Genomic DNA, 26,145 nt, shown 5'->3' on the forward strand with positions numbered 1-26,145 from the left:
CGGACGTAAGTTGAATGTATTAAAATTTATTTCACTTGTTTCTTTTGATTCGTTTATGTGGCTTCTGGGACATTTATAATTACACGAGTGGCTTGCATTTGCCTCTCGCGTTATATTTTTACTGGACAGCACGGGCAGAAGATGAAAATGGGGGGGGGGGGATGACCACAGTAAAACAAAGTGCATTTTCTCAAAACTTCTGGAGAGGAAGAGGAAAGGGAAGGGATTGGAGCTTGGTGACGGTAGGTGTGCCCGATGGTGATACCTAGCTCCTGGAGGGAAGTAGAGGGAGGCGGGTTTCGGTTCTGCTTCCACCCCCTCCCCCCAGCTCGCACAGCAGATGGCCGCGCCGGTCCCAGGCCCGCGTTTCCCACCAGCCCGCGGGGCCGGGCCGGAGCAGGGCTATTGAACACACCTGCGTGCCCAGCGAGGTGCGCGTCCGCGAACCCTGCCGCCGGACTCTCGCCCCCTCCCCCCGGATTTTTATTTTCTTGGCATCAACCGTCGGTCTTGCACTTCTCTCTCCTGAGCACCGTCGAGTAGGTGGGACCCGCCGGGGGTAGGCGTTCGCCCACTTTCCCCCCGAGCCTGGCCCTGGGAGCCGGGATGACCGAGTCCCGCTCGCAGAGCGGCCTGCTGGGCCGCGGCCGCCGGCCATCCGCGAACTCGAGGAGCCGCGGCGGGGGAGGCGGGCAGGCGCGGCCGGGGCCTCCGGGCCGCGGGGGGCCGCTGTGACCGGCCGTGGCCTCCTGCCGCGCCGCGGGCGGGGGAGCGGGGTTTGGGTAGAGAGTCAGAAAGCCGAGGGGGACCGAGGGGGGCGGCGCTGTGGTGCGGCGGGGGCTCTGGCTGCCGGCCGCCCCACCCGAAGCGCCGCGGAGCGGAGCAGGGCCCGCCGCCCTCCTCCTCCATGAGGCGTGAGTGAGGTGCAGCGGCGAGACCGGCCCTCGGCGCCTCCCCCCGCGTCCTACCCGGCAGCGGCCCCCGGAGGAGGAGGAGGAGGAGCATGTCGGACGGTTTCGATCGGGCTCCAGGTGCTGGTCGGGGCCGGAGCCGGGGCCTGGGCCGCGGAGGGGGCGGGCCTGAGGGCGGCGGTTTCCCGAACGGAGCGGGGCCTGCGGAGCGGTCGCGGCACCAGCCGCCGCCGCAGCCCAAAGCCCCGGGCTTCCTGCAGCCGCCGCCGCTGCGCCAGCCCAGGACGGCCCCGCCGCCAGGGGCCCAGAGCGAGGTCCCCGCCGGTCCCGAGCGGCCTCCCCGGTCCGGGGCGCTCCCAGGTACGGAGCAGCTCGGGAGGACCCGGTCTTCCTGGGCCAACGCTTCCCGCGCGGCCTCCGAGCGTGCCGGGCCCGGCGCGCCGCGTCCCCGGCTCCCCGAGAGCCTTCCCCGCGGGGCCCGCTGGGTACGACCCGGACCCGGGTTTGGAAGGTGGCTGCTGGAATCCTTTGTGCGCCCGGCTGGGGGAGGGGCCGCGCGCGGCCGCCGAGTTCTGCGGTCCCGGGAGGAAGTGAGATCGCCTCCCTGTCCCCTGCGGGGCCGCGGGCACAGGCCCGCGCCACCAACTCCTTAGGAAGGGGCGGGGGAGGGGGTGTCAAGCATTCATTTAGGAGGCAGGTGCGTTCACCCAGGAGCTAAGCAGGTCTATTGTTCCTTTTTGCAGCTCTCTGTACCCAGCTCGTCGAGAATCTAAATTTTGTATTTAACTGTTAAAATCCCGTGGTTCTCAGATGGTTTTTACAAAGAAATGAATACATCTGACCCTGGTGTTTTCTTTCTCAGAACAACCTCGGCTCCTGAGAGCTCCATCTAATTCACAGGACAAAATCCCACCGCAAAACTCGGAGTCAGCAATGGCTAAGCCCCAGGTGGTTGTGGCTCCTGTGCTAATGTCTAAGCTGTCTGCGAACGCCCCCGAATTTTACCCATCAGGTTATTCTTCTCATTATACAGTGAGTGCACTCTTTTCCTACAACTCTGGGTTAGTACTACAGGTTATTCATCAGACTATGCTGCTATTCTCTGTTCTACCATAAATATACTTTGTTAATTCATTGAACTCATGAGGAAACAACTGATTCAGATATATTTTGAAGGTATATTCAAGGTATAGGCATGTCAACTTGAGGGTAGGAATTCTTGTCTGTGTGGTTCACTGCCGTATTCCCAGCACCTATGGAGTACAATAAGCTAATAAATCTGATGTAATAAGCCTGGTGTCAGGACATCTTCCATTTGTAAAACTATTTCCTGGTTTTATGGACAAACCTGTAATGACCTACCAAAACTCATTTTAAATTTTATTTTAGCAAGATAACTGAATATTCATTGGTGATTTTAGAACAAATTAAACAGTGATTTTGCTGTTAACTAGTTTTTTTGACTGTTGAGAAGTACACATCTGGGTTGTTTCTGGTGGCTGTTTAAATAGAAGAATTTCTGATGCTAGTTACCTATTGTTCGTGGAAGTGTAAGAGTTTGCATAGTTTATGTAGTTATAAAGAACTCTTCAACTTTGAGTTTCATCTTTGTCAGCAATATAACATTTTTAAAATTGGTCATTTTTTTTCTTAGCAGTAGCAAGCACAAAGCTGGGATGTGTAGAAAGGAATTGTGCTAAGTAAGCTCCAGATGAGTAAATGCACAGGGATTAAATGTAAAGAATTGGGGGAGGGAATCATTCTACTGATTGAAAAAAGGATTAATATTTTAGCGTACAGCTTCTGTTGCTTCTTAGTTTTATTGAAATGTAATGTACATAAGGATTAGCTCAAAGTTTCACAAAGTGAATGCTTGGGTAACTAGCATCCCAGTCAAGAAATACAGCATTATCAAGGTCACTAATCATTACTCATGTCCAAGGGTAGATAACCACTTTTTTCTTGTTCTTGTTTGTTTTTGTTTTAGACAGGGTGTCAGTATGTAACTCAGGTTGGCCTCAAACTCACTGCTCACCTGGGATTACAGACGTGCTATCGTGTCTAGGTTTGGCCACTGTTTTGACTTAAAATAGTTTTGCTTGTTTTCAAAATTTATGTAAATGGAGGCATATAGAATATATTGCTTCTTACTTTTTCTGCCTGCATCAACATTCATGTTGTAACACATAATTTGAGGTGATTTATTCTCATAGCATGTCATTTCATGATCACATCAGGGTTCCATTTATCTGTGACTCTACATTGGGTAGCTTCCACTTTTGGGCTGTTACGAATAGGATTGCTATTCCTATCCATTGCCTGGTGAATATATTCCTTTATTTCTGCATGATACATCTAAGGAGTAGAATTGCTGGAACATAAAGTAGCCAGCTTTAGTAGTGACTTCTGTATAATTTTCCAAAAAGATCATTCCACTGTTACTCAAGTATATGCTTCCTACTTGTTCTCCTTCCCCAGCAGCACTTGGTATTTCCTGTTCAGCCATTCTGATAGGTATATAGTATTGAGCTGTGGTTTCAGTTTGTATTTTTCTTACAACTAGTGATGGCACACCTTTTTTGTAACCCATTTTTGGCTCTCTCCATATTTGATAGGGAAAATACGGAAAGACTGTAGTTCATGGGAACTTCATGTACAGGAAAAAGCTTTGGAACTGAAAAGGGGAAAGTATAGGCATGGCAGGAAGAGTATTTGATTTGGGGTAAAAAGTAAAGTAGAAATGAGAGAAGCTTGGGTTCTTGCCAGAAAATTGTATCTGGCTCAGGGAAGGAAGGAACCATCGGTCTGTAGGTACTTGAATAATTCTTAAGGATGTTTGCCTTTTAGCAGCCACAGACATTTCTGCATTTACTTTCTTCCCTGTTCACTTGATCTGTTTTATGATGGGCTTGCAACAGTTTTTTTTTCAAAGTCTTAAATATAGTTCAAATGACTTTTGGGCTGTAGAGCAATGTATTAAGTCATGTAAGTCCACTTACTTTGAGCCATTTTCATCTTTTAGGAATTCTTTGCTATCATTTAGTACATCAGATCCCTCTCTTCTCAGTTTACCAGAACAAATTGTGAACTGCAAGCCTGTGTGGCCCACAGGTGTATGTTCTTTGGCCCTTGGTGTATGGTTTTTAAAGGTGTTTTAATTCGTTACCAATATTTAAATTAGATATTTCAAGTCTGAGTTTTCTGGTTTCTGTGGAAATCATAACAACTAGCTACAGTGAACTGACATTAAAAAAATCAGTCGGAGCAGAGTAGAGGCATACTTTAACAATTTGCTCCCTTGACTTTTCTCATTCATTTGTAGCCCACCTGGATTCCATAGATAATTGGGCTTGCTACCCTGCTCTGGTTACTAGTTTATACTAACATTTACCCTTTGTCAAGGCTAACAGTGTTTCTTACAGAACAGCAGAATTCTTATATTTCCCTGACTTCAGGATAAGATCTTGTGAGGGCAACTTTTCCTATAGTGCCCATAATCCAAAGTTAGCTATATTCATACACTCACTCATTCAACAAGCAGTTGAATACTTACCATAAGTCAAACACTGGACATACAACAACAAATAAAATGGGCAGAGCCTGTTTTCTAGTCCCAGAAATTCCTTGTGTTTCCTTTCTTTCTCTTATAAAAATTTTACAGTTCTGGGATTTGAGCTTAGGGCCTTGCACATTCTAGGCAAGCAGTTTATCACTTAAGCCACACATGCAACTTTTTGCTTTAAGATATCTTACAGATAGGGTCTAGTGTTTTGTCTAGGACCAGCCTTGGTTTACAGTCCTTCTACATATGGCTCCCACATAGCTGGGACTCTAGATGTTAGCCACTTACCCAGCTTTGTTTGTTGAGATGGGGTCTTGCTAACTTTTTGCTCCAGCTGACCTCAAACTATGATCCTCACAATTTCTGCTTCCCAACTAATTGGGATTCCAGGTGTGCATCACCATGCCTAGCTGAATCTTCTTTTTTTCTATATATTGCCTGGTGTTGCTGAGGTACATCTCTCTTAAGAATAACCTCTTCATACAGTCTTTTCTGTACTTTTTAACTCCTTCAAAGCCCCAAGCCCTTTTCTCTTCAGTCCTTCCTGTAATCCTGCTGCTAGAAATTCCTAATTTGTATACTCTTAAAAGTGATTTGCAGTGACCATCTATTACTGATTTTTGCTTCTCAAGAAGATATGCTTTGAATATTTAATCATGGTATACTTAACCACTACCAAAAGTTTCACATAGGAATTTATAAAGCATTTATTACGAGATGAAAGTCTGTCCCCCATCTGCTTCCAAAAAAGTCCAATAGCTATATATATATATAATATATATATATATTTTGTCTAAAGCCATCTCCCTTTAAGTTACTGCCCAGTTTTTCCTCTTAGAGTAGTTAACAGTCTCTAATTCACCATTGGCACTACTACAGTGAGAGGTATCTCACTGATTATGCAAACCTCTGCAGTCTGATCCTCCAAAGTGTACTGATAGTATTTTGTAGCAGTTAATGACACTTCTGGTTTTTAATCTATGGACCTCTTAACCTTCATCTTAGGGCTTGAACACAGTCCATAAACACAATGTGATTTATTCAGCTTAAAGTTCCTAATGTGCCAAGTCCTGTGCTGGATGTCAAAGTTACCATATTTTAGTCTTTCAAATCTCTTTAAAATTTTATGAGAACTAAATACTTAAGATACTAATTTTGTTATAATTTTTTCTTTGTATGTTATCTCCTTTACTCCTAAGACTGTGTAGCCATCATTCTCTTCTAGATATTAAGCTACTAATGTATTCAGCATTTGATACTGACTTCTGTGGTGGTACTTTCTTTTTTGTCCCAACTTGCATATCATTCTTTCTTCCCTCATATTGCAGCCCCTGAGGTTCTATCTTTTTTTCTATTTTATTTTCTCCCTTGTGAATCCTGCCTGCCTCTAGAATGTGACAGTTCCCTTCCTATGTGCTAATAACCCTCAAATCTCATTCTTCCTCAGAACTCCAGACTTGTGTTTGACTTCATGAAGATCTCACATTAAAATCAAGTATAAAACAATTTATAAGACAGATCTCTTCTTTCTAACTAGTTTAGACCACAATCTTGGTGTATTTATTGACTCAACCTCTCTTCTTCACACCTTCCCTTGTTCAGTTCAGCTAACCTAAGTAATCCTGACTCTGGTCAGTTGCCTTTCCCCATTGCCTTTTGGACCTCATCTTTTGACAGCTCATACAAAGTATCTACCATGAAAGGCCTGTTGTCTAACTGATGGTCCCTGGTAATTTCTGCAATAGAATTATAAGAAAATAATGCTTGAAAAGTATTCCACAGCTTGGAAGCCATTTGAGTCCACATTGAACACTAAAGAAATTTGTACTTTGAAAAATCTGTGTTAGAGAACTAATGCAGGCTTTGATTCAAACATGATGGACTGCCTAATTGTTCAGAATATTCTGCACCTTTTTAATTTAAAATGGTAAGCTTTGGATCAAATCCTCTGTTCTGCTATATTCAGAGCAGCTCTACTTTCCTTTTACTTATCAGACTTCAAATTTTCTTGAAAGAATTCTGTTGACTTTACAAAAGAAAAGACTGGAAATCAGTGTCCTAAACTACATTTTTGCTGCAATGACACTTCCTAGAAACTGAAAATTAGTAGCTTCAGCTGGGACCTACAGACTTGCCTTTTTGCTTTTGTTATCAATAATGGTAGATACTACAAGTCTACAGAACTATCAGATGTCTATGAAAAACTTTTAAATTATAAAATTCACCATGCATGTGTTTAAAATTAAGTATATTAAGTAAGGTGTGCCATTCCCCCCCCACCCCGCTTTGGTGGAATCGAGGTTTGAACTCTGGGCTTTGTGCTCTACTGCTTGAGCCACACCTCCAGTCAATTTGGCTGTGGTTATTTTGGAGATGAGGTCTTGGAAGGTATATACCCAGGGCTGGCCTCGAACTGCAGTCCTCCTGATCTCAGCCTCTCAAGTTGCTAGGATTACAGGTGTGAGCCACCAGTGCCTGGCTAGGTGTGCACTTTTTATGCTTGACTGCTTTCATAACTTTATAAAGTTTTATTTATAATAGGAACATTTCTTCACTCCAGAGGTAAGTATTCTCCATTGTTTGTCTTTCCAGAAATTTCTCTGCCTATATAAATAAGTCTATTAAAATTTAAGTTATACTAAAATTTGGTTGCTTAATATACTGTTTCAGAGTTATTTCTGAATGAATACATGTAAATTACATCTTGTTTCCTTAAATGGCTATGTGATAGTCCATTACATAGATATACAATAATGTTTTAACCAGTTCTTTGTTTATAGATTGTTAGATGAATTTCTTGGTAGTTATGTCCTTGTACATAAAGTCAGACCTATATTTTAAGACTTGTGTTATTTTGAAGGTGCTATACAGAGTAAAAGTACAAGTTTTAATTAGCTTTGTGACCATACATAGATTACTCAAGTTGGTGTATAGTCCTTCTTGCTCAGATCCTCCCTCTTTCCCACTGACCTAATTAGCAATTTCTGTGTTTTAACCATTGTCTCTTTTTCAAAGGTACCAGGCCAAGTACCTCCTGAGTCCCTGCCTGGCCATATTTTTCATATCTGAATGTGTTGTCCGTCACAGGATATGTGAGAAGGGACTTTGTCTACTTTATTCATTGGAGACATCATGTCATGGCAGTACTCTCAGTCCCCAAAACAGTCTTTAGCACTTAGTAGGCACTCAACACTCACATAGCTGTGTATTTGTTTGTTTTTAGACAAGGCCTTGCTATGTACTCCCAACTGGTCCTCAAACTCCCAGTCCTCCTGCCTCAGCCTCCTGAGGGCTGGAATTACAGGCATGTGCAATACTCACATGGTTTTTGAACCAAAAGTGACTGCTCCCATTTCTTCTGTGAAGAAGAGACTGTAATACTTACAATATTTTCTAGGGTTAAATGAGATAATACATGCAAATCCCCTGCTTAAAGTCCTTTTAAAAAGCACTGAAAGGCTGTTAGTCTTTCTACTAAGACTGGGTATCTATCTCTAACTTGGAGCTTTCGTAAAGGTATTTTTTACCATGCATTTGTTTGTTTTACTTAGTCACTGACTTTAGAACTTAACCCCTTCATAAGATGCTTCTATGTTACAGCCTTAATTTTTCATGTGGTTTCTAATTTGAGCCTATTCGAAGAAGGGTAAATTTAATCAAGGAATGTAGTCATTATTTGACCGTAACAATTAGGTAAACTTTAAAATTCTTTGGATGAATTCAATTATGGTATGTCATAAGAACTTTTGTAAATGTCACAATGTACCCCCCAGCACAACAATTAAAAAAAAAAAAAACCTGCTTTTGGATGGTGTTCCAGGCAATAAAAATGGAAAGGGTGCTATTCTGATCTGATAACTTTTGCAAAGTGAAATATTTCCAGTAGAAATATTAGCTAGAAACTGCTACTATTATCAAGATTGGTTAAAAATCTAGATGTAGCAACCAGAAAGCCTCCTGCCATTTATACCATGGTGAAATTTTATACTTAAGCATTTAAATTCATTTCCCTGTCTTTAGGGGTTAACAGGTACATGACAAACCTTTCTAGGTTTTTTCCTTTCAGTATAGAAATTGTCAAACATCTACAAGGATATAGAGAGTGGTATAATGAATATCCATGGTCTTGACAATAAGCTACATGTGGCCATTCTTGTTTCTGTATATCTGGTCTATCCTTTCCCTCCCATTTTGAGGGAAATCCTAGATTTTAACTCATGTTAAATAGATTCATTCTTTTTATATTGATATTACACTGAAAATGGTTTAAACTTTCTTAGCTATCTTGTAACGCTGCCAGAATTGAGAAGACAATCCCATCATCTATATGGAGCCCTTCTCTTCTTACCTTTTAACACTTGGCAGTTAGGCAAGAAAGAAGGATAGCTCGGTGGACTTAAAATTTGTTAATGTTCTTTAAAGTTATGTGAAAGATCCTTAAAAAATAAAAATAATTTGTGCTAGAGATTTACCAACTTAAACTTATTTTAACTAGTTGCACAGATTAAGGGTGTCCTTTGTGTTTTAAATTTTTGATCTATAGGAATCCTATGAGGATGGTTGTGACGATTATCCCACTCTATCAGAATATGTTCAGGATTTTTTGAATCATCTTACAGAGCAGCCTGGCAGTTTTGAAACTGAAATTGAGCAGTTTGCAGAGACCTTGAATGGCTGGGTTACAACAGATGATGCTTTGCAAGAACTTGTAGAGCTCATTTACCAACAGGTAGGTTGGCTAATAGCATAGTGTAACCTCCAGGTAGCACCATTTAAGCTCAGGAATGGTGTCTACTTATCAAGGGGGCCAGATTTCTATTTATTTCTATTGACCTGTGTGGCCAGACCTCTGAACACACAAGCAGTAGTACGGAGGGAGATTTGGGCACTTACAACTACTTTGTTTTGTAGGATATGAAACTAAGAGTGTGCAAAACAGACTGCCTCTATTTCTTTCCTATTTGTTGAATTACGTAGCATTATTGGAGAAAGGGAGAAAAAATTGTGAGAACTTTCTTGCCTCATAAATGAGTCTTTAAAAAGTCCAGACCGCACAACAGTCCTATCTTGAGTGTTTAACATTTCCACTTCTCTTTCCTTTCTTTTAAACTTTTAGGATTTCCATCTTAATTTCTTAGAATTGTTATCAGTTGTGATTTTTGTGTCACAAAATATTCAGTTTTTCTCTGGTATATTGGTTACTGGCACGTTAATGCTATTTTAAGGGTGAAAATTGCAATAGACAGCACTAGCTTTTTCTTTCTTTCTTTTTTTTGTGGTACTGGAACTTGAACTCAGAGCCTGTACCTTGGAGCCACTCCACCAGCCCTATTTTTGTGAAGGGTTTTTCTAGATAAGGTCTTGTGAACTGTTTGCGTATGCTGGCTTCGAATTGTGATCCTCCTGATCTATGCCTCCTGAGTTGCTAGAATTATAGGCGTGAGCCACCGGCACCCGGCAACACTAGCATCTTAAGAAAAAATTTTAAGGTCAGTGTGAGACTGGTCAAAAATAGTGAAAGATGACCAGAAATATAAATGGCAGTGTCCTGTAAGTCATTGCTAAAAGAGCAGTTCAAGTTAGGAATATATGGAGGGGTGATCATAATAGCAAACTGATGATTATATCCTTCCTAATGTTTCATTTGGCTACTTTTCCAAGTTGCTCTCCATGGTTACTGATAGATTAACCTTACATACAAGTTAATCAACAGCTTTATTAAAGTAATTTATGGATATCTACTCATAACAACTAATAGAAGAGGACCTGTTTTGAAAGATAAACATACACATTCAACTTTGATTCTCTCTTCAAACTACTAAATTGACAGTATGAGAATTTTTTAAAGGTAGCAGCTCATAAGGACAAAGAACAGAAAAGGAGATAAAAGCCCAGTTTTGAAAGCTATAGTGCAAATAGGTGAGTGGTAATTGACTTGGTAGATCTAAAAGTTCAGTTTCAAACCAGTGAGGAAAGCTGAGAATTGCTCTGATTTACAGTGTGGATCTCCAAAGGGCTCTAGCAAAAGGTTGAAATGAGGCTAAAAAGATTGCTTGAGACTTAAAATTAGATTCTGTAGATCACCCAGTAGCTAGTTCGAAGTTTTATTGTAACCCTTTTCAAGAAGTTGTCAACAGAGGTACTCCGCAAAAAAAAAAAAAAAAGCAGGGGGGTGGATTTAAGCCAAAGGCAAAAACACAGGAACCAGGGAACAGGAATTTTTATAGGAAAAGCTAAGTGAATCATCCAGATGGTGAAAGAAGATCCCAACACAACACCTACATGTACAGCAGGGGCTAGAGTAGTCAGGCTTCAATGAAACAGGTCAGAAAGTTCCAGGAAAGATTTCCCTGGCAAGATGAGCACACTTGATGTGTTCGAAGATAATGAAAACAGATTTGTAATGTAGTGAGTTTAAGGACAAATTAATGAGAAATATATAAAAACATACAAAAGACAGAGTTTTCCCCAACAGGGAAAAAAAAAGTTTGAAAAGGAAAAAGATCAATGTAATACACAGGTCAGCTGCAAATGGAAACACAAAAATAAAGTCATATATTGTAGCACTCAGGAGGTGGAGGCTTAGGATTTCAAGTTCAATGCCAGGCCACATAGTGAATTTGAAGTCAGCCTAGGCTACTGTAGGTAGAAGGAATGAGAGATGGTAGAATAGGGTGGCTTGAGTAGGGTGAAAGCTAAAATCTCATTTTCCATTGTGGGAAACTAGTAAGAAATCTATACTGAAAAATATGTAGTGTGCAGACACAGAAGTTAAAATCTTTTCAGCTGAAAGAATTGGAAGTGTTTGTCTATGAGAGTAAAATTGGAGTGCAGGTAAGGAACAAAACTGTTGAATGATAGCCTTGTAGAACTTAATCTTTACTGCTTGTGATAATTGTAAAGAAACTTTACAAAAACTTTAAAAGAAAATAAAGGAAACATAAATGCCAATAATGGGAAAAGTAGAAGTTTGAATTTCACATCTTTTGTTAAGCATTCTGATATCAGGAGGAATCAATGTTTATCTTTGTGAAATGTATAGGGTCACATGTGACCAAGGAAATAATTTATAGTTATTTTATCTTTTTATTTCTAAAGTACTACATGCCTGGCAGTGCTAAGCACTTCACATGTAACCCATTTAATCCTTAATGGTTGCAAAGTTATACTCTTATTCCCATTTTCTACATATCTGAACAAAGAGATCAAATGACTTGTCTGAGGTTACCATACCAGTTAACAGATCCAGCAGGGAGTTGGAGGGGCTTTAGTCCATTTGTTGGATCTAGAATATGGTCAGTTACCTTTGTGTCCTTGGCCAGGTCTTTTAACCTCTTTATGTGTATTTTCTTACCAACTATTAGGTAGGTAGTAAACTGTTTTGTACTAGTCTTTAAAAACTGTAATTAAAGTTAAATTTTTTGACCGTTTTTGCACTGCCTTTTTAAAAAAAAAGTTTACCTATTTGGATTTTCTCTTTTCCCCAAGCGTTTTTGTCATGCTTTGTGTTAGTTTCTCACTTTAGGAATCAGACTAAAGCACAGAGAGGTTTAGTGCTGTGCAAGAGAGAATGCCTAGAATCTTGTACTGGACTACTAGATACCAAAGTCTGCTCTTTTGCCCCTGAGAAGCAACATTGATCAATATTGGCAGCTGTTTCCCTTATTTGTAATTATTACCATGGAGTTGGATACATGTCTATATTTTCTGCAAAAAGTGGGTTGATATCAAGAAACATTGTCTAATTGCTTTCTGGCAGCTGCAGGTAAATGGAGGAGAGGATAAATTGCCTCAAATGTTTTCCTTTGTGTTTGTTGTTAGGTTGGGTGAGAAAGTGAACTTGTTAAGTCTTTTGTTAGGCAAAAGGAAATTAATATTTTTCTGTACAGTAGCCTTAGTTTGGGAAGCCAAAATGTTTATTCTGCTTTAAAAATGTTGTTAAGTGTTTGCATTAATAATGATGTATCTGTGTCATACAAAATTTGTCCTTTAAACAGGCCACATCTATCCCAAATTTCTCTTATATGGGAGCTCGCCTGTGTAATTACCTGTCTCATCATCTGACAATTAGCCCACAGAGTGGCAACTTCCGCCAGTTGCTACTTCAAAGGTCAGTATGAATATGAAATTAAAGGAAAAGTACTTTAAAGACTATAGAAAGTTGCAGGGGAGTATAGAGTGAACCATTCTTATTTGCGTAATAGTAAAAGCTTACAGTCAAATACGTATTTTTTTTCTGTACTGGTCTCTGCCTTTCTGGTTTTGTATTTAGGAAGGCCTTTTGTTTCCCAAGATCTTCAAAATAATTACTTATGTAGTTCTGACTACTTTTGTAGTTTTGGCTTAAGAATTATTATTTATAGATTTTGAAAACCCCTTTTATCCACACTGCATTCTTTAACTTGAGTGCTAACTCTAGAATTTAATTATATTTCATTTATTACTTGTTCTCCACCTTCCTTTGCCATGTAATAGCTATTTATAAAAAGCTCTAATACTTTAAACATCTGGCGTAGTTCTTTCTTGTGGTATCTTCTTTGCTATGCTGTTTTTCTCTAATGAACTTTAGAATCAGTGTTGAATTAGATAAAATGTATTGGGGTTTCGTAGATATTTGGGAGATGGTACTGAATTCATAACTCAGGGAAAACAAATTTGTCATGAGTATTCTTCAGTAACAAGGTTGTCTTCAAATTTATTGTTGCTATTCCTTAATTCTTTAAAATGCTTCTAATAGGGCTCAGTGGTAGAGCACATGCCTAGATTGTGCAAGGCCTGGGTCCAATGTATAGTTAAACTGCAGTGGAACAGAGTAAAGATTCTAAAAATAGACCCCAGCAACATTGAAATTTAAGCTTTTGATAAAGGGAGTACTTTAAATACACATGTGAAAGATAAATTGTGCTGATAGCACAACAGGGTAGCCATTTAGAAAAAAAAAGGAAAGATGGTTTCCTGTCTCACTCCTACCAAATTAAATTCCAAATACATGAAAAGTGAAACAGTAAATACTAAGGAGAAAATTAACAAACAAAAATCTTTTTCCAGGGTTAAAGACCTTTTAAGCCAGGCATTATACCCGTAAGCCCTTAAACAAGAGATAGCAAATTTTTAGTTAAATATAAATCGTAACATTTGGAGGAAGGCATAGTTTGTATCAAGTAAAAATAGGGAGATTTATTAACACATGGCAATGAGCTCTCATATTTAGTACAGAGAGATCTCTTAGGAATGAGTAAGAAAAAGACCGGTGTCTTAATAGAAGTATTCAGGATTGTTCTGAATAAGTACAATTTGGAAAAATATAAATGACAAAGTTATGAAAAAAATCTGTCCTTACCTGTAACTGAAGAAATGCAGATTATAGCTTCTGAGTAGAAAGAATGTGGAGTACTTTTAGGAGGGTAAGATGCCAGAAAGGCTTCTTTTATTATATTCTCCAGTGCTTCTAACCCCAACCTGGGTCTTCCAGTTATGTAGAGACTTAAAATAGGTCTGAGATCCTGCCCCTGCAGCTTGGAAACTCTGGTGAAGTAGGACTGAAGGAGGAGGCTTATATGGTTTTGGATTTCTTTTTTTCTTTCTTTTTTTTTTTTTTAACGCTCTCTAGTGATTCGTTGTATAACCATGGTTGACAATCATTCTTTCACTACCTGGGTACACTTGTATAGTATCACTATTTACCTGGGTACACTTGTATAGTACTGTCAAATATAGCAATCTGGAGAAATACTGATGATATAAGTGGGAAACAGAGCATACTTCTACAGAACTCTTTTGGAAATATGTACTTATTGTACTTTGAAAAAGTTCCTTCATAGCAGTTAACCTCTTGATTGCAGTGGTTTTGGGGGAATTTTTCATCTTTATGTTTTCTGTTTTTATCTTTTAAAAGTAATATATTGCTTTTATAATTGAAAATGTTAGTTTTATAGATTTAGGGCATTTCACCTAGATAATCAGCCTTATACAAGTGTAGATATTTACTTAAGTATCCCAACTTTTTTCCTGATGGGGAATTAACTTAATACGTATGAGAATGTAACAAATACTCTTACTTACTACATTTGACTCAAAAGATGGTGCTCATTAATATAGCTTGTAAGCATTGGAGTTGGCCACATAGTCGCAATGAGCTGTGGTTACTGGTTCAAACCTACCCATGGTAAATGGTTGGGCAAGAGGTGATTTCTTTGGCTTTATTTAAAGGAATTGTTTTTAAAAAAGAAAAATATAAATTGGCTGTATGGAAACCATTCAGTCTCCATAAGCCTTCCTTTGTCTTTAAAAGAAAAACTGTCAAAGTCAGAGTCTTCTTGCCACTTTCTTCAGTAAAAATATGAAAAAAAATTAACACCAAAATGATAAACTTTTTTAAAAAATCCATTTTAGTAACAGTAGCTGACACCATAATTCACTAACAAAGGCAATAAGAACTGTTACTGTACATTCCAGGAAGAGTTCTTTTTGTTATCTAATGTGAGGCAGATGGTCCAAGTAAGGGAAAAATCAGTTATGTGATGCTATTGTAAATAGAGATCAAATTAATTGCTTTGTATTTTCAACTAGTTTTTTTTTTTCCCCCCTCACTAATGTTTTGCAGGTATGTATAATGGAAAGCATAATAACAATGGACTTAAAAATTCATTTTACTTTCAGCTTAGATGGAGGCTCTCTATGTATCTTTTTACCTATCCACGTATTTATATAAAGATCTAGTTCAAAGTTCATATTCAAAACAGAAAACTTCAAGCTGATTTAGATAAAAAGCAGTGCTTTCTTAACAGCAACAGCAGAAATCTATCAAGTATAAAATGAGGCCCTTTTGGTGCCAGTATGCTCTGCACTTAAACCTACGTCTCGTAAATGCATTGTAAACTTAATCTCATGGTTTTATTTTTAATTATCCCTATCAGGTTCTTAAAACTGGGAATTGTATTATGAAAAGGTAATGTAGATGTCTTTATAATAGATCGGAATACTTTTTCTTTATTATAGGAAGGCAAGGCGTTGAATCATTGAGCTTGCCTCTGTTGATAACCAAACTAGCAAATGGTCGTTTGACTATTTAAAAAGACAAAGAAATGTGAGATTATAAAAGATTTGTCTTTATTAGATGTCGGACTGAATATGAAGTTAAAGATCAAGCTGCAAAAGGCGATGAACTGACCCGAAAACGATTTCATGCATTTGTACTCTTTCTGGGAGAACTTTATCTAAACTTGGAGGTGAGAAGACTTTTCCATTGTTATTGTTAATTATTAACAAGGCCAGAAATCATAAACTGATCTCAATGAGGAATTTTTGTTTACAGTATACTTTTACAACATTAAAAGTGAAATGAGCTGGGTGTGTTTGTATAAAACTGTAATCCAAGCTTTTGCACTTGGGAGACTGAGGCAAGAAGAGGATCAAGAGTTGAGGCCAGCCTCAAAACTATATAGCCTATAGAGCAGAGACCTTGTCTAAAAACACTAGAAAAAAAAATGAAATGAAGCAGGGAATGAGAGAGAAAATATTTCAAATCAAACTATTTAACATGTGCATTGCCTCAAGTATCTTTTATTATGATGTACAACATTTCTCTTGCATTTATTCCTCCTGTCTAACTGGAAGTTTGTATCCTTTGATGAATATCTTCCTAATCCCTCAAACCCTCCCCCACAGAATAATTTTTGTCCTAATTTATATTTAATCTTTCACATAAAATGTACAAATTCAGCAGCAGAACATGTTTGTAAATTTAGATGATATACTTGACAACATAAGTTAAATACTCCTGTGTAATGGATTTTCTGGATTATGTTTTTGTTTTAAGTGAATCCCTGATACAGATTTCTACCTTCTTAAATGCTTATGTTGGAATTTAATATCATGAACACCATAACATTGTGAACAATAGTAGATAGATGAATTCACCATCAAATGTGCATCTGTATTTGTGTCTAAAATGTCTATGTGTAGTCCATCCAGTCTAGTGCCTCATTTTATACTATAGCAGGACTTGATTTTTTAAAAATTTCATGTTTTTTTCAGTCTGATATTTATATAAGCCAAAATAAGAACACTAATTTAAAATGTGCTTAAATGAATCCATATTAAGAATGGTGCTTAGCATTTCTTAGGTAGAAGTAATGATGCTGAATCTATGGGGGCAGAGTGTAAAGATGAGGCGTAGTACTGCACCTAAGATTCCGCCAGCAGGTGAGAGAGATTTTATACAACTCGAGCCCAAATGAGAATGTTTTTAGGGCTGGAGATGTAGCTCAATGGTTGCATGGTTGTTTAGGATGTGTGAGGCCCTGGATTCAACACCTAACACCACACCAAAGTAAAAGTTTTAAAATAATATAAAAAGCAGAGTAAAATCGTGATCAAAAAAGGTGGTAGCTTCACTTGGAGTATGCTTAATGAAGGCAGTAATATAAAAGTGGACTTAAGTTTTTTGACGATGTTATGTTGATAAATGAAAATTTAATTTTATTTATAGCTTACAGTTTTATTAGAGGTCTTATTTACATATAGCATAATTATAATTAATTCTGTGAAGTTACCAGAGGGTATCCCTGTGGTTTTAGTACTTGACTAAAACATTTATTCTGCCATTGTTAGACCATTTGTATATCTGTATTATGTTTGGATATTGTTGCTATTAATTTTCTTTTGTCCCAAAAGATAAAAGGAACAAATGGACAGGTTACAAGAGCAGATATCCTTCAGGTTGGTCTGCGGGAATTGCTGAATGCTCTCTTCTATAATCCTATGGATGACAACTTAATTTGTGCAGTAAAGTTACTGAAGGTTGGTTTTACATTTTAAAATTTGTTTTACCCATTTAATTTATAATTTAAAAGAAGGGAAGTATGTGTAGTGCACAAATGAATCCAAGATTGTTTTTTAAAGTTAAATATTGACATTTTACTTTGCTTTTGAATATATTGGAAAGGTAATACTTACAGCTAATATAAGAAGCAAAATTTAGAAGTGAAAAATGGAAATCCGTCACTCCATTACCATCTATGAATTCTCTTTCCTTCCTTTCTCATGTTTGTGTGCTCTTACAAGTAAGATCTTATTTTGTTGTGGTTTTAAAAATTCTTTTTTTTTTTTTTTGCCACTAGTGGAAGATCTTAAATCATTCTGTGACACAGATTTAGCTCTGTATTAACTTCGTAGAATTATGTTGTATTCATATACATTGTGTATCCATTCTGATAATGAACATATGTGTTATTTTCAGTTTAACCACTATAGTACTGCTACTACTATTTCATTATGCCTTCTTGGGTAGCTTTTTGGGGGTGTTTGTTTTGGTGTATTTAAGTTTTAACTCAGGGTCTTTGGCTTGCTAGGCAAGTGCTTTGAGCACCTTCAGCCATTAGCTATTTTTATTGATTAAATTTCTGAACATATACATTTGTTGGGTTAGTGAGCATGTATATATTGACAAGTAACATTAAAGTTTCCTTCCAACTGCTGAACCAATAAATGTGTATACTGTTTTTCTTGGTGGAGTTTTTTGTTGTTGTCCAAAGCTTTTATATTTGTTGCGTTTTTTTTTTTGTTTTTTTTTTTTTTTAAAGAGCAATGCTGGGGATTGAATTTAGGGCCTTGAGCTTTCTTGGCAAGTACATATAATCACTGCCATGAAACTAATATGATTAAAGGTTTTCTATAATCCATTCCTTTAGTGTTTCTTTAAGTCAAGAAAAACATAAAAGGTATGGAGGTTTCTGACTATTAGATGGTAGGCAGAGAATAAGTGGGAATATTTGACCTGCTAAATTCATCTTGTTTATAGAATGTTTTAACTGCTACTACTAATAGCTTTTTAGAATTTCTACACTATTGCATTCCTTATTGTACTGACACCTGCTTCTTTAGTTGACAGGGTCAGTTTTGGAAGATGCTTGGAAGGAAAAAGGAAAGAATGATATGGAGGAAATTATTCAGAGAATTGAAAATGTTGTTCTTGATGCAAACTGCAGCAGGTAGGAGAAGCAGCCAATAGATTTCAATTTCTTTTTCTTTTGGAGTTATTTTTAATCTGCTGCAATTCATCACAGTAATTGAAATCTTACAGATTGAGCTTCAGAAATATTTCCTTTAAAGATACAGTATTTTGTCTATGCCTTCTCACTAGTCTTTTTTTTGTTCAGTTACTGTTTTTCTTTTTATAACAGTACTGGGGTTTGAACTCAGGGTTTTGTGCTTGCTAGGCTAGCACTCTGCCACTTGAACCATACCCCCACCACCGTTCAGTTACATTTAAAGTTGAAAAAGTTTAGAATTTCCTGTGGTAAGATGAGTCCTTTGAAAAATAAAATGACTTAGAGTTTAACGTTAAATAAATACTTGTAAAGAACTAAGTATAGTAAGAAATGTTTAAAGGAAAATTGTTGCCATTAAGGACCTTATAATCAGTTATGTGGAACAAATTTCAAGGCTGTTTTTAAAAAATAAAAATAGTAAAGTGAATGTATATCATTATAGGGAATGTCTAGAAATTAAAGCATTGGGCATAGATGTTAAGTGTAGGAAATAAAGTTTTTGGAGTCTGTAAGGTATTTTAGAGCCTGACTACACTTGTGGTGGATTTACTTTTGTCTGCAGAGATGTAAAACAGATGCTCTTGAAGCTTGTAGAGCTCCGGTCAAGTAACTGGGGTAGAGTTCATGCAACTTCAACATACAGAGAAGCAACACCTGAAAATGATCCTAACTACTTTATGGTATACCAGTATTTTTATTTTAAGTTACACTTATTGCTTGGGTTATTTTGGAAATTAGTCAAAGTACATAAAGCTATTCTAGAACTCAGTTCCTGATAATGCTTTTAATCAGCTTAGGATGGCATAGGAACCAGCAGACCAGATAAATAAAGAAAAGGGAACCTCCACTGAAAAAATGACATACTAGGGAAAGGTTCATCTGATGGCAAGGGAGAATAAGGCTTGGGTTTGAGTCAGCATAGAGATGTAAGATGCAGTTTTTCCAGAAAATTCATAACCAAAATCTTATATCTCAGATTTTATTTTGTATGATGTAACAAAAGAGTAAAAATGGTAACTGGGCCAGTGATAGCCTATAGTTATTGACTAAACATAAAGCAGTTATAGAGGAATGTTCCTACACCCCTGGTCCTAGAAATTCTTTGAAGAAATGCTTGGGGAGGGATTACACAACTAAAAATGAGCCAACGTTTGACCACAATTCACCTGGAATGTGACAGACACTGGATGGCAGGGTTAGAACTACAGCCCAGATAATAGAATGGAAATCCCTGTAAAATGGAGTGACTCCCAGAAGTTGGGGGTCTTCTTTTCTGTTTGTTTTGCTTATTACCAAGTACAAATAAGTAACATCAGCCATGCTGCTCTATTTGTTGTATGTAATTAATTTTGAAATGATTATACATTTTTGTCACTTTGATTGATCCTAGAATGAACCAACATTTTATACATCTGATGGTGTTCCTTTCACTGCAGCAGATCCAGGTATGTTGTCTCAGTCATTTTCCTCCCATTTTTGTAAAGTAGTAAATTACATAAAACTACTCCTCATCAGTACAAAATGTAGCTTTTTGATGTGTTCTGTGCATTCTAAAAGCTAAGATAAAAGTTTTAATTTATGTAGAATATTCTTTATGGTGACCATTTAAGCCACTTCAAATGTAATTTTGACCATGTATAGTGTCTTGTCAATCCATTTTAACTGTTAAGGATTAGAAAAATTTCTTCAATTAAATGCAGCCATTTTTATTTTATATTTTCTCTTAATATTTTGTTTTTGTATTCTTAAGCTTTCAAGTGGTTAGAATCTAGGAGAAAAATGGCTCTAGTTTGCTACATAGTCTGTAGCTAATATTAATATGGGTTTATACTTACAGACATTTTGAAGTACAAATTTCATTAATACTCAGTGATTCAGAATTAATTAAAATCTAAATCTCTGCATACTCTCCCTGCCAGAAAAAGGCCATTTATAGAAAGATTGCTTCAATTGTGATAGATGGGACTGTAGGGTTTGCAAGAGAGATGCTCCCAATTTGGTACAAGCTATAACCAACTATGGGATTTTTATTTTTATGGGATTTTTCCATTTGTTTTCTCTTAATAGCAGGCATTGATTGTCATGTGCCTCTACCACAAAGGAGTCTCTTTAGACTGGGAAAGTTGAATTGAGTTACAGACTCTGAGCATCTTCAATTTCTCTGAATGCTCCTAAATTGCTTTCTAATGTGATAATGCCATTTAATATTTCCACCAGCAGCTCAGAAGAGTTTCTGCTCTTTTTTTTTTTTTTCTTTTATTATTCATTCGTGCATACAAGGCTTGGGTCATTTCTCCCTCCTGCCTCCACCCCCTCCTTCTCCCCCCCACCCCCTCAATACCCAGCAGAAACTATTTTGCCCTTATTTCTAATTTTGTTGTAGAGAGAGTATAAGCAATAATAGGAAGGAACAAGGGTTTTTGCTGGTTGAGATAAGGATAGCTATACAGGGAGATGACTCACATTAATTTCCTGTGCGTGTGTGTTACCTTCTAGGTTGAGTTTCTGCTCTTCATCCTTGGTAGCACTTGTTACCAGGCTTAATTTTTTGTCAGTCCAATTGTATGAAATTCTGTCTCATTTTTTTTTCCTGACTAGTGATTTGATTGTCTTTTCCTAATTCTGTTGACCTTTTGATTTCTTCTTTTGAGAATTGTCTATTTGTATTCTGTCACTATTTTTGTTGGATCATTTGTCTTACTGATTTGTAATTCCTTACCTAGTCTAAAGTGGTCTTGGTTAGCCAAGGGTTTTGTTTATCTTCTCTCAGTGTATGGCTGTCTTTCTATTTTGTTCGTAATGTTTTATCATGTAGAAACTTTGAGTTTTGATGTAAATTTCTATCTTGTTACTTTCATATGATTTTACTTAACCACTTTCAAAATTCATTTCCTTCTAGAAATCTTTGTTAGGTCTTAATCTACCTGGCTAATTTTTATGTATGAGATACAGGTGTTAAATATTTTCTCATTGTCTTCTGAGCAACAGGTATTAACTCATCCTTCCTTCCTTAGTTATAATAAGCCCTCCCTGCTGTGTGCTGTATAACATTTTTGTTCATGTTGATCAGTCTGTCTTTCTGTACTAATACCCTACTCTTAGTGCTTGTTATCTTGCTTGCTATGTCTGGTAAGACAAATTTTCCCTGTTAGCTGGGTACAGTGGTGCATGCTTGTAGTCAAAGCTACTCAGGAGGCTGAGGTAGGAGAATCATGTGATCCCAGGAGTCTGATACCAGCCTGGGCAACAATTTTGAAATCCTGTCCAAAAAAATAATAATAATCTTCCCTTTTCATTTAGTCTTCAAAATTAACCTTGATTCATTTTAATTCTTTGATCTGTTTATCTTATTTCTAGTGGCTATTTTGTTTATGAAAATTCAGTTTGGTTTTCTCATGCTCAGTTTTGTCTTGTATTTTGTTCAAATTATCTTGACCTTTTTTTAAGGCTTCAAATCGTTTTTCTTGTCATCCTATACATGCTTATTTTTGTTTTGTATTTTCATTTCATTACCTTTTAAATTCTGCTATTACTAGTTCTCACACATAGAAAATTGTTTCCACAAGTCATGATATATTACAAACTCATTTTTTTAACTGTCCTTCTTAAACTTTTATGCAGAAATGATTTCAAATTTATAGGAAAGTAACAAAAGTAAAAATTGTACAAAGAGTATCTGTCTACCCTTTAACGAGATGTATTTTTTATTAATAATTTGCACAGTTTGCTTTATCATTTGTACCATCTCCACACACTTTCCCCCTAACCATTTGAAATTAACTTACATGTATTGTGGTTTTCTATGAAGGCTCTCATGTTGTAATTGTCTTTTTTGGATTTCTTCACTAAAAACCTCTTGTAGCTTGTATTGTAGAAATCTCTATCGAAAATAATTTTACTTTTGCTTCTGCCAGGAACCACTGGGGTATCACTACTTGGAGCAAGTTTTGGTGTTTTTGTCATAGGGGTTCTTTATGTAGGCAGTAGAAATTTGAGGTGCAGGCTCATTGTTACAAACTCTCTGGGTAACCAATTTGTCTAGAGTGCCCTGACCCCATTCCAAACTCAGGCAGGCAAACTGAGTTCCCTTGCTACTTTCTTTGTCTCTGAGGTGTTTTTGTTTTTCCTGTTCCAACTTTTGCTTAAGATACCAGCCCTTTGATGGTCCCACCTTTGTACAGAGGAGATTCCATCTTCTAGTTTCATGCAGACTCAAGACCTTGCTTTCTGTTCTTTAATGGGTTTTTTAAACAGGCTCCTGGTTACTGGGACAAGAATCATCTGTCAACCTTTCAGCTGTAGTAGTTTATGGATAGCTTTCAGTCCTTCATTTGTCATCTTACATGGCTTAATTTTTGTGAGTTCATATGTACATTTAAGAGAATGCCTGTTTTGCTTAGTACCTCAAGCATGTACAACAGGAAAGTTTTATGCTTGAAATGTGTTTCTAAATAGTCAAAATTGGAAGTCAAAATAGCACTGGACCTTGAGGCCAAGTTAAGAGTTTTATACATCATAGTCTTTATCCATTGATTATAATATCCTCCCAAATTTGAGTTGGTTTCTGTTCATAAGAAATTTAACTAGTCACTGATCCATGCTAATCTGAAAAGGTAACTCTGCCTGCAACAGTTGGCAGGTAGAGAGCTATAATACCACCTGTATCATCTTGGGAAACTTGACCCAGGGAAAGTTGGCAGAGCTGAAATGTTTGCCAGATGGCTTCATAAGGGAAAGAAAAGAAAATTCTGTATCAGAGCCTTTGATAGATTAACCTGATTAACTGAACCAATTGCCATTATCTGCTAACTAGAGAGCTTACTTTTACCTCCTTTTAGGAGAATAAAGAGGAATTTGGAACTAATGCATATTTGATTAAAATCCTCTTTATAGAAAGAAAAAAGTGGAATATGGAAGAAAGTGTTCCCAATAGCTGTATAACCAGTATTTTGTCTAATGGAAAGCAGCTTAGAGAATGTAAACAGCATTCATGCTGGCTATGGAATGTACTCTGGTATATTACAGTGGCTTTGATTTCCAAGTTTCATTTAGAGTAGTATATATAATTAAGATTTGTGAGCATAGAGGGGGACAAAAGCAAGCCCAATTAGAGTATAAGAAGTTTTATGAGTTATTTTACATAATTGTGAGTTGACTCCTACTTACTCTACTTAAATGAAAAATCATTATATTTAGAATCTATTTTTAGGGGCAGTAACTGTTCATTTCATATTTTTTCCAGCACTTAGTTTTTGTTCCTATGTTTCCTTACAGATTACCAAGAGAAATATCAAGAGTTACTTGAAAGAGAAGACTTCTTTCCAGATTATGAAGAAAATGGAACAGATTTATCAGGGGCTGGTGATTCGTAAGTTTTCTTTGTGAAATTTCTGTGGGCAGTTTCTGGATCCAGATTTTTTTTTTTGCTGGTAGTACTGGAATTTGAACTTAGGGCCTTGCACTTGTTAGGCAAATGCTCTACCACTTGAGGCGTGCATCCAGCACTTTTTGCTTTAGTTACTTTCAAATAGAGTTATTTAGTGCTTTTTGCCTGGGCCAGCCTCAGACTGAGATCCCCCTACCAAAGCCTTCCACCTCAAACTTCTGCTCTGGTTGCTGGGATTTCAGAAATGTGCTACCATTCCTGGCACTTCTATCATTGTAAACTTTTTAATAGTTGGGGGAAAATATCTGGAATAGGTGATGTTGAAAGTAGCTTCCTGTTATGACAGTCTGGTTCCAGATGAATTGGAATATGATTAAGTTTAAGAAAGTTGACAGCATCTTAGGACATTTTCTGAACCGAAAAACATTAAACTTATGAATCATCTTTGGCTTCTTTTACAGATACTTGGATGATATTGATGATGAGATGGATCCAGAGATTGAAGAAGCTTATGAAAAGTTTTGTTTGGAATCAGAGCGCAAGCGAAAACAGTAAAGTTTCAGCATATCAGTTTTATAAAACAGTTTAGGTATGGTAATTTAGCAGAAAACAGGAAAGCAAGAAAATATGTCACACTTATACCAAATTAAGGATGTTGAGTTATGTTACTAATGTATGCAACTTTAATTTTGTTAAACACTATCTGCCAAAATAAACTTTATTCCCTATAACTTAAAATGTGTATATATATATAAAATAGTTTATTATGTACAGTTAATTCCACTGTTTTGGCTGCAATAAAATCGATTTTGAAATAAATGAAATGTTGAAAGCAAATTTTGCTAGCTGGTTAGATGCTTATCCTTTAAATTCTCCTTTTCTTGAGGGAAAAAGTCTTAGCCTGGAAATACATATTATTGTAAAAATGTAGCATTCTTTTTTAGATATGACTATTACAGCTTTTTAGTTTGACATTTGTGTCTCAATAAATTGAGTTTCTTGTATTAATCACAATCACGAATATCTTTAGCTCTAAAGTCTTGGAATATATCAACAACTGATTTACATACATAGATGCTATTTAATAGCAAGGGCTTTTAAAATGTCATTAAAGGGGGTTGAGGGAGACTTAGAACTCTCACCTAAACAACCAAGACTTCACTGAGGGCTTACAGCAATTCAAGAATCATTTGTTTGTTTCACCTAACTTCATTACCCTCAGTCCTAGAACATTATTTTGCTTTATTATATATATGGCTTTCTCATTTTTATTTTGTAGCATGGGTTCATTGAATTTTTTACTAGAGAATTTTACTAGCTACTTGTCATTCAAGTTTTCTTCAGCTTTATATTGGTAACACCTTGAGGATCACTTTTCTAATACTTTTACTATAATGTGGTACCACCTCAGCCCTACTTAAGTAATATTTTTACCTAATGTCAAATTTTTTTTTCCAACTAAAAGTAAAACTTATGTATAAAAGGGTTGCTTGTAAATACGCATGTAAATAGTTCTGTTAATAACTCATTGTTTTACATTTGGTACATCTGTGTCTGCTAATATAGTTAGTGTTCTCACTTTTCTGCTTGTTTGTTCAGTCTGAATTAAAATTAGACTTTGAAAATAAAACGTAAATAGTTTTCCTCTAAGTTTTTAATTTGTATTCTGGAATTTTTAAGAATTTGCTGCTGAACTTGTTTATGTGATAGAAACTTACTTAAATGTTTAAAATCAGAGAAACCGTAGTAGGATAGAAGATATTAAGTATCTACTGATTAAGTCTTCTATTCAATTACAAATAAGTCTACCTGGAAAAATTATCTACCACATTAAAATTTTTGCTTCTCCATTGTAAATGGGAGGTATGTATGCAATTGGAGGTTTTGGAAGTTGTAATAGTCAAAATTCTGTTTTTCAAAATGGGTCCTGTAACATAATCTGCAGTTCTCTAATGATAGTCCTTATAGTCATTAATTAGACCAGGGGCCAAGAAATGCTAACGGCATATACTTTAAACTTTTAGCAGTTCTTCTCTGAATACCATCCAGTATTTGTCACTAGCTCATTGTCAGCAATTACTACTATATTCATAGTAGCAACCAACAGAATATGTGTTCTAGGTATTACTTCTGCTTAAAAAAACCACTCAGTGACTAGGGATGTAGTCCCTTGTCCTAGGTTGGATCCGTAGCACTGGGGGAAAAGAAACATAGGCTGGAGAAACTAAGAGATGG

At 37.1% G+C, this 26,145-nt stretch overlaps 1 protein-coding gene across 5 annotated transcripts; it reads left to right on the forward strand.

Moving 5' to 3' along the window:
- Positions 1–303: 303 nt before the first annotated feature.
- On the forward strand, positions 304–25,560 carry Paip1 (poly(A) binding protein interacting protein 1). Of its 5 annotated transcripts, none has more exons than XM_074077521.1 (11): positions 304–431; positions 1,774–1,943; positions 9,017–9,202; positions 12,471–12,583; positions 15,590–15,701; positions 17,149–17,274; positions 18,358–18,464; positions 19,087–19,204; positions 19,915–19,969; positions 23,799–23,892; positions 24,372–25,560. In XM_074077521.1, the coding sequence occupies exons 2-11, from the start codon at positions 1,845–1,847 to the stop codon at positions 24,463–24,465; spliced, it is 1,104 nt and encodes a 367-aa protein (XP_073933622.1). In that variant the 5' UTR covers positions 304–431; positions 1,774–1,844; the 3' UTR covers positions 24,466–25,560. The 5 variants fall into 5 exon arrangements, with proteins under 5 accessions (XP_073933622.1, XP_073933620.1, XP_073933621.1 ...); XM_074077519.1 differs by having other exon boundaries at positions 400–539; XM_074077520.1 differs by having other exon boundaries at positions 411–543.
- The last annotated feature ends 585 nt before the right edge of the window (positions 25,561–26,145 follow it).

The sequence above is a fragment of the Castor canadensis genome, chromosome 6 (genome assembly GCF_047511655.1).
Source record: "Castor canadensis chromosome 6, mCasCan1.hap1v2, whole genome shotgun sequence".
Classification (NCBI taxonomy): domain Eukaryota; kingdom Metazoa; phylum Chordata; class Mammalia; order Rodentia; family Castoridae; genus Castor; species Castor canadensis.

Bases quoted from the DNA above. Each gene is read 5' to 3' on its own strand.
- Paip1 (XM_074077516.1), top strand. From the start codon at position 1,004: ATGTCGGACGGTTTCGATCGGGCTCCAGGTGCTGGTCGGGGCCGGAGC. The intron at 15,702-17,148 runs GTGAGAAGACTT...TTGTCCCAAAAG, and splicing joins AACTTTATCTAAACTTGGAG to ATAAAAGGAACAAATGGACA. The intron at 23,893-24,371 runs GTAAGTTTTCTT...CTTCTTTTACAG, and splicing joins TTATCAGGGGCTGGTGATTC to ATACTTGGATGATATTGATG.